General features: G+C 42.2%; 1 protein-coding gene across 6 annotated transcripts in view; it reads left to right on the top strand.

Annotated features, from left to right (window-relative positions):
• The window catches only part of nlrc5 (NLR family, CARD domain containing 5), a 248,668-nt gene that overhangs the window by 202,186 nt on the left and 32,080 nt on the right, over positions 1 to 14,402 (top strand). For all 6 annotated transcript variants that reach the window (XM_068049594.1, XM_068049593.1, XM_068049592.1 and 3 more), the window contains 4 exons: positions 2,627 to 2,710; positions 3,894 to 3,983; positions 11,999 to 12,082; positions 13,395 to 13,478. In XM_068049594.1, coding sequence (XP_067905695.1) covers positions 2,627 to 2,710; positions 3,894 to 3,983; positions 11,999 to 12,082; positions 13,395 to 13,478 — 342 coding nt within the window. The remainder of the gene's footprint in view (positions 1 to 2,626; positions 2,711 to 3,893; positions 3,984 to 11,998; positions 12,083 to 13,394; positions 13,479 to 14,402) is intronic.

Genomic DNA, 14,402 nt, shown 5'->3' with positions numbered 1-14,402 from the left:
ATTGTCACTAGTATAGGTAGGTGGTAGGAAAATATAGGAACAGGTGGGGATGTTTGGTAGGAATATAGGATTAGTATAAATGGGTGGTTGATGGTCGGCACAGACTCGGTGGGCCGAAGGGCCTGTTTCAGTGCTGTATCTCTAATCTAAAAAAAAAAGCTGACTATAACTGGTCACATTCTTTACTCACTGAAGTCAGTGGTTGAATGTGAGCATGGAGCAATCTGTAACTGTCTCTTTCTTCATTCCCTGTCTCAGCGCTGTGAACACCTGTTCGTGTTTAGACACAGCTCTCTCCTTGTCCATAGAGTTTGTTGGAATTGTCCTCACAATGTGTAGCAAAAACCTTCGGTAGGTAGTTCTGTCATAGTTTATTTGCACCTGGCAAGCAGCCACCATTTTTTGCATTACATTGAATTACATTGCTTTGGGCGATCAAGTTTCTCCAATGGTATGTTGGCGCTTGCAAAAGCATCTACCAGTTCCATTGTAACCAACTGACTATTTTCTGAGCTCTCTGTCAAATTCTTAAAAAGAGATGAAGTAGTTGCTCGTTTTTTTGCGTGTTCGTTTTCCAGCAGTGTGGCATCACATGCTCTCTTTCTCCTGTGATGGCTTTCAGACTCTAAGTGGTGCTGAACCATTGCCTGCCATGTGTGATCCAATGAAACATTGCAACTGGTACAAAGCAATATTCCACTATCGGTATACAGAATTTGGCTTCCAAATTCTTTCACTCGATGTGCTGCAGTAATGGTTGTGACTGTTTTTGATTTGTTCATTCTGGCATTCTCACTTGTCTGCTAATATTTGAGACTGCTTCTATAAAAACTGCACCTGAAGCCCTCCCTCATCTACCAATCAGCGAGTTGAGCCTTGTGTCAATCACTAAAATGCATGAAGGTCGTGAAATGGCCAATTTCACAGAGGACCTGAGATTTCACAGTCCGTGAATCATTTTGCATACCGTAAATTTGGTAGGGTGCTTGCAATGAGTTAAATGACTAGATGATCTATAATTTAGGTATTGGTTGAGGGATAAATATTGGCCAGGACACAGAGGAAAACTTCACTTCTTCAACTAGTGCGATGGGATCTTTCATGGCAGACAGTCTCAGTTTAACTTCTGATCTGAAAGATGTCACCTCTGACAGTGCAGCACTCCTTCAGTATGACACTCGAGTGTCAGCCAAAGTTATGCACTCAAGTTTTTGGAGTGGAATTTGAACCACTATCTTCTGACTCTGGGGTAAGAGTGCTACCACTGAGCCACAGTTTGATACACAAATAACTGAAAGAGTTGCAACTGTTGGTGCTGTAAATATCCTAGAAATACAATTAAAAGCTATCAAAATGAAAGTTATTCCTCCTTTCTTGATTCAGTAACCTTGATCTTTTTGAACGGTGCCCATTATACAAATTTCTCAATAGGTACAATGGTCAGAATTTTCCCAGCCCCATGGAGGTGACTTTGGAGGCAGGAGGTGGCCTGAAAATTTAAAACAGCACTTCGGGTTGGCTCCCAGTGTGTTCTACTTTCCGGGGGGTTTCCCAGAGGCGGACTCTCAGTGGCAATGGCTACACATCCGACAACAGTAGCCAATTAGGGGATTTAAAAAGGGAATTAGCCCCTATTTTTGCACTTCACTGAAATTTTCCAAATGGCGTATGGGCCCCATGCTGTGTCAGGTGGCTAGCAATGCATCGGAGGCGATTTCAAGGCAGGTGGTTGGAACGCTATCATATAATTAAGCACATTTGGGTATAAAGGAGCAGAAAGGTTTTATGTGGCCCATTCGCAGCCAAATGCATTTATCTGGAGGTGTTGCCCCTGCAGACTGATGCCCCTGACAGTTCTGGCCCTTAGTTTTGCTTGTCGTTTGGACCATTAGGTGAGCACCTCCATCTTCTGGTGCCCTTGCGTTCTCCCTTTGCCTGAGCAGCAATCTCCTTTCCCAGTGGGCTGCCGGCCGGCCCTCCTTTCAGCACATCCGATTGCCTCTCCCACATCCGAGTGCTGCCTGCTGTCCCTGGTTGGACAGCAAATGTGGAGGAGGCCTACTGCTTCACTGCCTCCTGTAAAATTAAGCCAGAGGACATGCTACCGAAGCGCACAGGCTCACCTGGAAATGGTCCTGACGTTAGATTCCCAACACCCGCAGGAAAATTCAGACCTTATGTGGCCATTATCTGTACCATTTGTGATTCACCATTTGTGGCATATTTAGACCAGCATTTCTGTAAATTTTGGCATCAATTCACCACTGGAGGATCAGGATGCATGCTGGTCTAAACTATGCCATTCCTTGTCTAAATCGCCAGTGCCTTTGTGTTCATCTGAACTCGTGCAGCACTGTTGGAGGTGCCGTTTTCCTGATGAGACCTTAAACAGAGGCCCTGCCTGCCCCCTCAGGTGGGCATAAACAATCCAATGGCACCATTTTAAAGAAGAGGAGTTCTCTTCGGTGCCCTGGACAAAATGTATCCCTCAACTAACATCACTAAAATAGATTATCAGCTTGTAAAAGTGTTTAAGGTCAGCAGGTAAAGTTTCAAGGTCTTCCTCATTGTTTAAAGCTGAGGTCCTGCTGCTCATGAAGTCTCTGTTGCTTTTCTTTCATTTCAGCTTGTCACAAAATGAACTGGGAGAGGAGGGAGCAACTGAACTGGGGAAAATCCTACCAGGGTTGGAACAGCTGAAGAAGATCAAGTATGAACTCAAGATCAGATTTGTCTTAATTTTTTTTAACCATTGTACCGTACAGTCTAGTTTTAAAGTTATAAGAAACTTGTTCCCTAATTTTGATTCAGTCCCTTAAACCTTCTTGTAAACCATGTGACACTAGTATTCCATACTGATTTCCTCATCATAATTTCTCAGTTCCTGTAGTTCCATGGATTTACCAGTCCTTAACATTGCTTTCACTTGCTTGAAACTATAATCCAGGGAAAATGGGAATCCACATGAGGCTGGAGTTTAATCTTGGGTTCACCCCTCATGGTTCTGGTTTCATCTCAAATCCTCAATTCATTTGCCACTGTTTTCAACCATCCATATTTGCAGGTATAATGCTTCCCTGTAAGCTAGACTCATAGAGTCATAGAGTTTTACAGCACAGAAACAGGCCCTTCAGCCCAATGAGCCTATGCCGACCATCAAGCACCTGACCTAACTAATCCCATTTCCCCACACTTGGCCCATAGCCTTGTATGTTATGGCGTTTCACCTGCTCATCTAAATATTTCTTGAATGTCGTAAGTGTTCCTGCCTCTACCACCCCTTCAGGCAGTGTGTTCCAGATTCCAACCACCCTCTGGGTGAAAAAATTCCTCCTCAAATCCCCTCTAAACCTCCTGCCCCTTACCTTAAATCTATGCCCCCTGGTTATTGACCTCTCTGCTAAGGGAAAAAGTTTCTTCCTATCTATCCTATCAATGCCCCTCATAATTTTGTATACCTCATCTTTGTACAACTATCTCCAAATAAAGCTGCTCTAATAGAATCATCAAGGCACCAGATAATGCTTTAGGATGTCATTAAATCTTGCATTTCATAGTTTTGCTTTATTCATTCATGTAATTTAAGTGTTGCTGGCAAGATTGGCATTTGTTGCCCTTGTGCAATCATTTATACTTGAGGGCTGCTTGACCATTGTCAGTGCTATGTAACCAGCTGCCAGTCTCACTTTTTCTTTCCTCTGCTTTCCATAAAATGAGGCCAGGTCTTTTGTAAGTTATATGAAATGAGGACACAAACTCAGTGAGTCCCAACAGTGGCTGGCAGATTAGACACCTGGCAGAATTGACATCATACGGTTAGGAAGCAGGGCATTGTGAGCAGGGTTAAGTGTTGCCGTAAGGTTTCTGATGAGTATTTTTTGTTGTTGTTTCAGCTTGTCCAGAATCCTTACAGATGCTGGTTTGATTGGAACAAATAGATTGGCCAAAGGGCTCAGTAACTGCACCAGACTGGAAGAGATAAAGTGAGTGAAATACTGCCTTTTTTCTCTTACACAAGCCATAAAGTATTCCAGGAACTTCATCCACATGCTGATAGGAATTGGTTGGAACAATGTAATGAAAGTAACTTTTCAGAATGTCACATAAGAACATATGAATTCGGAGCAGGAGTAGGCCACTCGGCCCCTCGAGCCTGCTCCACCATTCAACACGATCATGGATGATCTGATTGTAACCTCAACTCCACATTCCCGTCTACCCCCAATAACCTTTCACCCCTATGCTTATCAAGAATCTATCTAACTCTGCCTTAAAAATATTCAAAGACACTGCTTCCACCGCCTTTTGAGGAAGAGGGTTCCAAAGACTCACAACTCTCAGAGAAAAAAAAATTCTCATCTCTGTCTTAAATGGACGACTCATTATTTTTAAACTGTGACCCCTAGTTCTAGATTCTCTGATGAGAGGAAACATCCTTTCCACATCCACCCTGTCAAGACCCCTCAGGATCTTATATGTTTCAATCAAGTCGCCTCTTACTCTTCTAAACTCCAGCGGATACAAGTCTAGCCTGTCCAATCTTTCTTCATAAGACAACCTGCCCATTCCAGATATTAGTCCAGTAAACCTTGTCTGGACTGTTTCCAATGCATTTACATCCTTCCTTAAATAAGGAGACCAATACTGTACACAGTACTCTAGATGTGGTCTCACCAATACCTTGTATAACTGAAGCATAACCTCCCTATCTTTGTATTCAATTCCCCTCACAATAAATGATAACATTCTATTAGCTTTTCTAATTACATGTTGTACCTGCATACTAACCTTTTGCGATTCATGCACTAGGACATCCAGATCCCTCTGCATCTCAGAGCTCTGCAATTGTTCACAATGTCACATTTATTAAAAAATCTATCATGTGGCTGGTGTCAAAATACTGCAGATGCTGGAAATCTGAAATATAAACTGAAAATGCTGCACCCACTCAGCACATCTGGCAGCATCTATGGAAAAGAAACAGTTAACATTTCAGGCCTGTGACCCCTTGTCAGAACTGGAAAATGTTACTGACGTAACTGGTTGTAAGTAATACAGGTGCAGGGCTATGGGGTGGGGGGAATGAACTAAAGGGAAGGTCTATGATAGGATGAGAAGACAGGAGTGCTTAAATGACAAAAGGGACGATGGTGCAAAGCAAAACAGGATGGTAATGGGACGAATAAAAAAAACAAAGGATGGGTCTAGAGGAGCAATTAATGGCAAAAACACAATCATTGGTGATTCTGTCTGAAGAAAATGGGAGCAGTGGTTATGATCTGAAGTTGTTGAACTCAATGTTGAGTCTGGAAGGCTGTAAAAGGACATGAATCCTTTATATTGTAGCAGGGAAGTGAAGGTTACCTGTGGAATAAGCACAGTCAAGTCTAGGGGTTATTTGAACTGATTTCCAATGACAATAATTATATTATTATCATTGTTTTGGACTGAACATAGGTTGTTTTGGAGCCCATCCTCTCATGACCAGATGGTATGGTTGTTTTCTATGTGTGTGTCTTATCCTCCCCCCGCTCCCCATTTTATTTCTCTATCTTTGCTTTTCATTTCCTATCAGCCTGTGTGCTCTTTCAAATAGCTGGCAAAGGCATGATGGGCCGGTGGTCTCCTGTGTGATTCCATGGTTCTTTGTAAATCGTTTTCTTTATCTGAACCCCGTCTCCCATTGTTCACTCCACTTTTTCATCAGGCTCTTGGCCTTCTGAGGAGAATTTGGGGGTGGGGGGGCTGGAGGCATTGGCAGGGGCAGTAGTAGTGGCTATGATGTTTGTGTAACATACAGAAGAGGCCCTACACCTCCAACAACTTTGCTATTTTACTGTCTATCTTGCTGATTCAATGCTTCTGTGTGTATGAAATACATTTCAGTTCTCTTTTTCATTCTAAATGCCATTGGACTAAATATAATTCACGATGGGGCCCTGTGGTTTCTGCAGAACTAAATCACAAACGAAGTGCAGGCTCTATAACCCACTTGTCCACCATCTTGTGGTTTATGAGGCCCAATGTCACTCTTTATAATGTTTCCTCAACCACCACTTCCTATCATGTATGACTACCTCTCAGCAAAGTAGCAAGATGTGCAGAGGAAGGTGGTCTTTTTGTCTTGCCTCCCTCCTCAGAGTTTCCCCTACTGGTCCTTCCTCCTGTCCTAAAGGCACTGACCCATTCTGAGGGATGGTTCCACCTCTTTGCTGCCCCAACAAAGAGGCTATTATTCCTGTTTGACTAGCTGGGTACAGGGGAAGAGTTGTGTTACAATATAATTAATGATAGGATTGGAGTCTGACCCCTTCCTGTCTTGTCTATGCGGGAGAGGGGGGGGGGGGGGTGGGTGGGGGGGGTGTCACAGGGTAGAGGTCAGCCTCGGATGTTTTTTCCCATTCCCTATATCCTAAAGGCACTGAAGACAATTTTATAATTGTCTATCTTGGCTCCAGCTGAGATTAGTCAATAAAACATTGAAACAATCAAATGAAAGAGCCCTGCCTACTCATGAACACAAGAACACAAGAAATAGGAGCAGAAGTTGACAATATGGTCAATCGAGTCTACTCTGCCATTCAATATGATCATGGCTGATCTTGGGCTTCAATTCCACTTTCCTGCCCGCTCCCCATATCCCTTGATTCCCTGCAAGACCAAAAATCTGTCTATCCCAGCCTATTATATGTTCAATGATGAAGCATCCACAACCCTCTGGGATAGAGAATTCCAAACATTCACAGCCCTTTCAGTGAAGTAATTTCTCCTCATCTCAGTCCTGAATGATTGGTCCCTTATCCTGAGACTGTGTCCCCGTGTTCTAGATTCCCCCAACCCGTGGAAACAATCTCTCAGCTTCTACCCTATCAAGCCTTTCAGAACCTTGTATGTCTCAATTAGATCGCCTCTCATTCTCCTAAACTCCAGAGAATATAGGCCTCTCATCATAGGACAACCCCCTCATCCCAGGGACCAATTTAGTAAATCTTTGCTGCATTGCCTCCAGTGCAAGTAAATCCTTTCTTAAATGTGGAGACCAAAACTGTGCACAGTATTCCAGGTGCGGTCTCACCAAAGCCCTGTACAATTTTAGTAAGATGTCTTTATTCCTGTACTCCAATCCCCTTGCAATAAAGCCCAACATGCCATTTGCCTTCCTAATAGCCTGTTGCACCTGCATGTTAACTTTCTGTGTTCCTTGTACGAGCACACCCAAGTCTCCCTGAACATCAACATTTACAAGTTTCATACCTTTTAAAAAAGGTTCTGCTTTTTTATTTTTACGACCAAAGTGAACAACTTCACTCTTCCCTACATTATACTCCATTTGCCATCTTGTTGTCCACTAACTTCAGAATCACAGAATCGTTACAGTGCAGAAGGAGGCCATTCGGCCCATCGTGTTCGCACCGGCTCTCTGAAAGAGCCATTCCCTCAGTTCCATTCCCCAGCCTTCTTCCCATAACCCTGCACATTCTTCCCTTTCATATAACTGTCTAATTCCCTTTTGAATGCTTCAATTGAACCTGCCTCCACCACACTCTCAGGCACAGCATTCCAGACCTTAACCACTCGCTGCGTGAAAAAGTTTTTCATCATGTCGCTTTTGCTTCTCTTACCAAATACTTTAAATCCGTGCCCTCTCTTCTCGATCCTTTCACGAGTGGGAACAGTTTCTCTCAATCTACTCTGTCCAGACCCCTCATGGTTTTGAATACCTCTGTCAAACTTAACCTGTCTATATCTCTTTGCAGCCTCTCTACATCCTCCCTGCAGCTTACCCTTTCCCCAAGCTTTGTATCATCAGCAAACTTAGATAAACTACTCTCTGTCTCTTCATCCAAGTCATTAATAAAATTGTAAATAGCTGAGGCCCCAGCACTGATCCTTGCGGCACTCCACTATTCACTGCTTGCCAACTTGAAAATACCCCATTTATGCCCACTCTCTGCTTCCTGTCTGTTAACCAGTCCTCTGTCCACACTAATATATTACCCCAACACCATGAGCCCTTATCTTGCCTATTAATCTTTTATGTGGCACCTTATCGAATGCCTTTTGAAAATCCAGGTATACTACATCTACTGGTTCCCCTTTATCTACCCTACTAGTTACATTCCCAAAAAACTCTGATAAATTTGTCAAACAGGATCTCCCTTTAGTAAAACCATGCTGACTTGTTCTAATCATACTATGCTTTTCCAAGTGCAATGTTAAGACTTCTTTAATAATAGTTTCCAGCATCTTCCCAATGACTGATGTTAGGCTAACTGGCCTCTAGTTCCCCATTTTCATTCCACCCCCTTTCTTGAAAAGCAGTGGAACATTTGCCAACTTCCAATCTGACGCCACCGGCTCTTCTGAATCTAAGGAATTCTGGAAAATCATAGCCAGCGCATCCACTATCTCTTCAGCTATCTCTTTTAGAACCCTAGGATGTAGGCCATCTGGTCCCGGGGACTTGTCAGATTTTAGTCCCTCAAGTTTCTCCAATACTTTTTCTCAGCTGATATCAATATCCTTAATTTCCTCACTCTTCTTAGTCCCTAGGTTACTGCCTACTTCTGGTATGAAACTTGCGTCTTCTACTGTGAAGACAGACACAAAATATTTGTTCAATGCCTCTGCCATTTCCTCATTCCCCATGATGCTTTCTCCTGTCTCTGCCTCTAAGGGACCAACGTCTACTTTAGCTACTCTCTTTTTATGTACTTATGAAAGCTCTTACAATCTGTTTTTATATTGCTCACTATTTACTCTCATTCTATTTTTTCCCTTTTTTTCAACTTTTTGCTGACCATTTGCTGCTTTCTAAAACACTCCCGATTCTCAGACTTGTTGCTATGTTTTGCAACATTGTAAGGCTCTTCTTTTAGTCTAATACTCTCCTTAACCTCCTGAGTGAGCCATGGATGGGTCTTTCTTGACAAGTTTTTGCTTTTGAACGAAATGTATTTTTGTTGAACCCATTGAATTGTTTCTTTAAATGTTTCCCACTGTTCATTTACCACCATACCTTCCAGTCTATTTACTCAATTAACCTTAGCCAGTTCTCCCCTCATACCTTTGTTACTGGCTTTGTTTAAGTTTAAGATTCTTGTTTATGATTGAAATGTGTCACTTTCAAACTTAACATAAAATTCAGTGGTATTATGATCACTATTTCCCAGTGGATCTTTTACTATGACGTTGCTTATTAACCCTACTTCATTACACAATACGAGATCTAAGATAGCTTTCTCCCTAGTCGGTTCTACATAAGTCGGTTTACTGCATAAACAACAGTGCTCACAATTTTTGGGGAAGACCCTCAAGTTAGAGATCTGTACATCAAAACAGGGCCCTTCCTTGCCTATAAGACTGAATATCATAGCATGCCATTCACTTTCTCCAAGAAGACCTTTTAATTGTATCAGTCTGACGATTTCCCAGGAAGTTTATTGGCCAGGAGATTCTGGAAACTTGCACTTTCCTGCCCTTATCTTCTCTTGTGAACTCACTGGAAATTTAATTTGAATACGCCGCAGTGACCTTAATAGCAAATCAGGGACCACCGACGTGGTGCAGCCAATGGTCGGCTCCCATCTCCATCAATTCAACAGGTCAATACAGCCTGAGCTGAGTGATAGGACGCCTAATGCTGAATCCTTTCACTGTTCTGAACTTCATCAACTGCAGTAAATTGTTTGAGTATTGGACACATTCGACAGCTGTGTCCACTTTTCAGAAATGCTCCAAATTACAGATTTATTTTTTAACATTTATTTAGAAGATTGCATTATTAATGTAAACCATCTAAAATGTCTCAGATTAAACAAATGGGGTGGGGATGGAGAGGTTGCAAAATTGGACATCAGTTCACCCAATTGTTGGGTGTGAAATGGCAGCATGAAGTTCAATTACGAGAGCTATGTCCTGCGCCACGAAGGCACCTGAGATATGTCCCATGTGATATCAACTCGAGCAACACTCGGGCATCCTGGCAGCTGCCTTAAACAGGCATTAGGCCCTTTGCATATGCTAAGAGGGCTTAACACAGGTGTAAGGTCCTCAGCGCTATTGTCGCTGCCAACCCACGCTTAGCCCTCCCCTGCCTCCCAGAACCTACCTGAGGCTGGCACCACAACTTGGCCCAAACTGGCCCCAAGAAAAACAGCAAGCTGCTTCAGGAGACAAAGTCAGGTGCCTGCAACTCATCGGAATTATTCAGATGAGGCCTGAGGCCTAATTTCAGATGAGTCTCGGGCAGCCGGCTTCTGGAGTTGCTGCGAGCGCACCATCATTTTGGGCCTGAAAAGGATCCTAAACAAATTTCTCCCCTGCTCTCCATTTCATCTGTATCACATGCAGGCACTTCGGTTTCCCACAATGTGCACACAACGCCCATAAAACCACAAAGAAGAAGAAGTGTTTTGATCTATTTTAGCTAAGAAACAAAAATTTCAAGAGCGGAGATGTTATTTTGCTTTAATCAATTATTCTGACCTAATGAATTTAAATATATTCACCTGCATCATTAGTTTTCAGTTGTGACGATAGCAAGAAAACCAGTGAAAATCCAGAAAATTTCCGATTGCTGTCCAACTGAGAGTCATCAACTTTGTACAGTTTCAGTGAGGGTATTGGCAGAACAGTGTAAATAAAGGCATTACTCACTTACACCATAATTTCTATCCTGATTTCTATCATGTAAAACTAACCCAACATTGTAGGCACAAGTATCTGGGAAATGCTGGACTGATATTTCTCCCAACCCAGATAGAATAGTGTAGTTAACCTTATACTCTTCACTGATCTCGAATACACTTCTATTAAATCTTCCCTCAATCTCCTTTGTTCTAAGGTGAACAACCCCAGCTTTTCCAATCTAACCTTGTAACTAAAATCTTCCATCCCTGGAACCATTCTGGAAAATCTCCTTTGCACCCTCTCAAGGAGCCTCACACCCTTCCTAAAGTGTGGTGACCAGAACTGGGCGCAATACTCTAGTTGGGGCCAAATCAGAGCTTTATAAAGATTCAGCATTAGTTCTCTGCTTTTGTACTCTCTGCCTTTATTTATGAAGCCGCTATCAATTACATGCAAATATATTATAAGAATCTGTTCAGCGATTTAAATTACACTCCCGTCGTGTTGAGGCAGCAATGCCACCTTGGAGCTTTCCTTCCACTGGCTAAGTCCTGAATCGACATCATGATGTCGGATTTCCAGGCGGACATCTCCAATGCTGTTCTCCAGGCCCCCCACGCCTCGATTACCATTCCAAACGGCCGCACTAAATTCCGCCTTTCATGTGGAATACTCTGTGTGGTCCATGACAACAATCAACTAAATTGAAAATGGCGGTTTTATCACACAGACTGTTGTAACTAATATTTATTTACACTTAAAAAGAGATCTGAAGCAGAAAAGTTACAAATACAAAAATTACAATTTAAAATGTCATACAAGAAAGTCGGTAAGAATAGATTCCAACAGGAAATGAAAGACATTGATACTGTTGAATTGTTCTGCCATAAAATGGCAAACTCCTCTTGCTTTTGCCTTTCGTGACAGTTTAGGTTTTGCTGTGTCAATTTGCTGTGTAGTTTAATTTATCACACAGGAACCCAGGCACAAGGAACAAAACGGAGGATTTTATCTGACCAGAACTTAAAAGAACTGCTTGAAATGATTGCTTGTTTTTTTTACATTTTGAAGTCGGGACTTTCAGTCAAACTTAGATATAACATTCATTTGTGTGTTTTGTTGCATTATTAAAACATCATAATGCAAGTATGAAACTAGGTAACACTCGCATAATGAAGGCCTGTGGAGTTGCAACATTGTAACAAATCCCATCAGTCAATCAATGAAGCTATCCATTTTGATCCATTGATTAATAGACACTGTGTGCTCTTTAATTAATATGCAGCAAAGCAATTGAAATCTGTGACACTTGCAGGAATGGCACAGGAAACATTAATGCATACCTGTCCTCTTGATTCTTGTGCAGCTTGGATTCCTTGATGCTGAAGGACAGCGGTGTACAGCTGTTAGCTGAAGGAATACTAAGAATGATGCGTCTGAAGAAATTAAAGTGAGTTCTCAGCATTCTATTCAGATTGAACAAAGATCAAAGTGAGGTTGGTAGGGCGAAAGAAAGCTACAGGGTAGATTTCACAACTTGCAAATAACTGGACAGGAAATCCCCTGGGCTATACAGACTTCTGCATCTAAATTCCTGATATATGAATCATTAGGGTAGGTTTTCAGGTGATCCCCTGGACATGAAGCTTTCATTGCCAATTGATTGCCCATTACAGAAACCGCCCGAGTTGAAAGTTGGGTGCTTTCAATGACAGGCAGACAATCCGCATTGCTGGGCAACAAGTGAAAGAATCTACCTCATAAAACCAAAGAATTTACTGAAGGAGGTCATTTGGCCCATCATGCCTTTTGACCATTTTCTTTTACAACTAGTTATCCATTTCTCTTATATTTTGTATTCTGCTTCCACCACTGTTTTTGGTCAGGAATTCCATGTCCTTCTGCGCAGAAGTAAATGCTCCTAACCTCTCGGTTTGTTCTATTGATGTCCTTCAATTTATGATGAACAGTTATCGACTCACCACAACCAGTGGAAATAGATTTTCATCTTCAATCCCTGTCTTCTGTAATCTAGTATAAATTTGTAGGCTTCGTTGAAGTCTAGTGAAATTCCAGACTGTGCCTAGTAAGCTAAGTTTTGTCTCAAACATGGCTCAGTGATAGCACATGTAGTGCTTAAGTTAGAAGGTTATGGGTTCAAGTCCCTCCCAGTACAGAGTCTTGAGTATACAAGCATTCAGTACTGTTTTGAGAAAGCTTTATATTGTCAGAGGTGCCGAGGCCCTGTATTTTTAGATACAAAAGATCCCAAGGCACTATTTGAACAAGAGCAGGTGAATTCTGGTGTCTTGATAGCAACCAACACCATTCTGCTGCTGTTTGTGTCTCTGGTGCCTCCTTGTGGCCAGTAATAGGAATCACTGTCAGGAACCTGGAAGCAGGCTGTGCACCTCAGCTTAAGGTACCTGAATGGAAGGATAAAGAAAGGGAAGAAGATTACAAAAACAAAAGGGAGGAGCCAACAACATAAATATCCCCATTAATGTAATATACAAAAAGAAAACGGTTACCCCCGTCAATTGCACTTTTAACAAGCTGTCTGTACAGTTAGGCCATGCCTGTCAACTGGTGAATGTGTCTGGCGTTGAATTGAGGTTACCCAGGAAAATTAAAGAAAGGGGCATTACTGAGAAACTCAAACACTTTCTTCCAACACCTTCTCTGCATCTCCAAATTGTTTTTGGCATAGATGAGAGTGTCCTTGCAGTTATTATTAAAATCATCTAATGTTGTTCTCTTAGTTTGAGGTCTAACGCCATTGGTTGCCAAGGGGCAGCACATCTTGCAAATGGACTGAAGCACAGCACTGGGATTGTAGAAATAGAGTAAGTACATCGTTACATTGATCTGCCTGATTCCACTACGTGCATTGCTCAGAATATACGCTGGTGTACTTAATTTTAAAAAGGTTTGCATCTATATAGCACCTTATGGGATCCTTCAGAAACACTTCAAGATACTTTGCATACAGCTAATTGCTTTGAATGAATCTCACTCCAGTGAACTGGGTGCAAAATCTAGGCCAACAATCCCGTGCAGTACTGAGGGAATGCTGCACCATTGGTGGTGCTGTCTTTTGGACGAGCCCCATCTGCCCTCCCATGTGAACATAAAAGATTTCACAGCACTATTTTGAAAAAGAGCAGGGGAATTCTCCTCAGATTCCTAGTCAATATTTATCCCTCAACCAACATCACTAAATACAGATTATCTGGTTGTTATCAGATCACTGCTTGTGGAATTTTGCTGTGCACAAATTGGTTTCCGCGTTTCCTACATTACAACAATGACTACACTTCAAAAATCCTTCATTGGCTGTAAAGCACTTGGGACATCCTGAGGTGATGAAAGACGCTATATAAATGCAAGTTCTTTTCACTTTGAAGTCCAGTGACTGTTACGTAGCCAATGAATGCACTTTAACAGTTCTTTCACAAATACAAATCCTTTGAATTATCTGGCACTGTGTTGTGGAGAAATACAGAGGCAGATTTCCTGTTCCAGCAGCTGGGGCTATTGAATCTCCTGGGTGAAGAATGTTCAGGAGAATGGAGTGGGGATCGGAGCAGGGCTCGGCAACGTGATCGTACACGGGCACCAATGTCTGTGGTAAAAGATTTTGGGGTCCGTGACTGGTAATTTCAGGGATGAGAAATTTCCCATTGGCTTCTTTCAGACCAGCTTTTTTTTTAAATCATGCTGTCAGTTTCACAGCTGACAGGTGCTGGGAGTGGGAACAACGGTCTCCC

The sequence above is a fragment of the Heterodontus francisci genome, chromosome 17 (genome assembly GCF_036365525.1).
Source record: "Heterodontus francisci isolate sHetFra1 chromosome 17, sHetFra1.hap1, whole genome shotgun sequence".
Lineage (NCBI taxonomy): Eukaryota > Metazoa > Chordata > Chondrichthyes > Heterodontiformes > Heterodontidae > Heterodontus > Heterodontus francisci.
The sequence above is the reverse complement of the archived record's forward strand: the minus strand, read 5'-3'. Positions and strand labels throughout refer to the sequence as shown.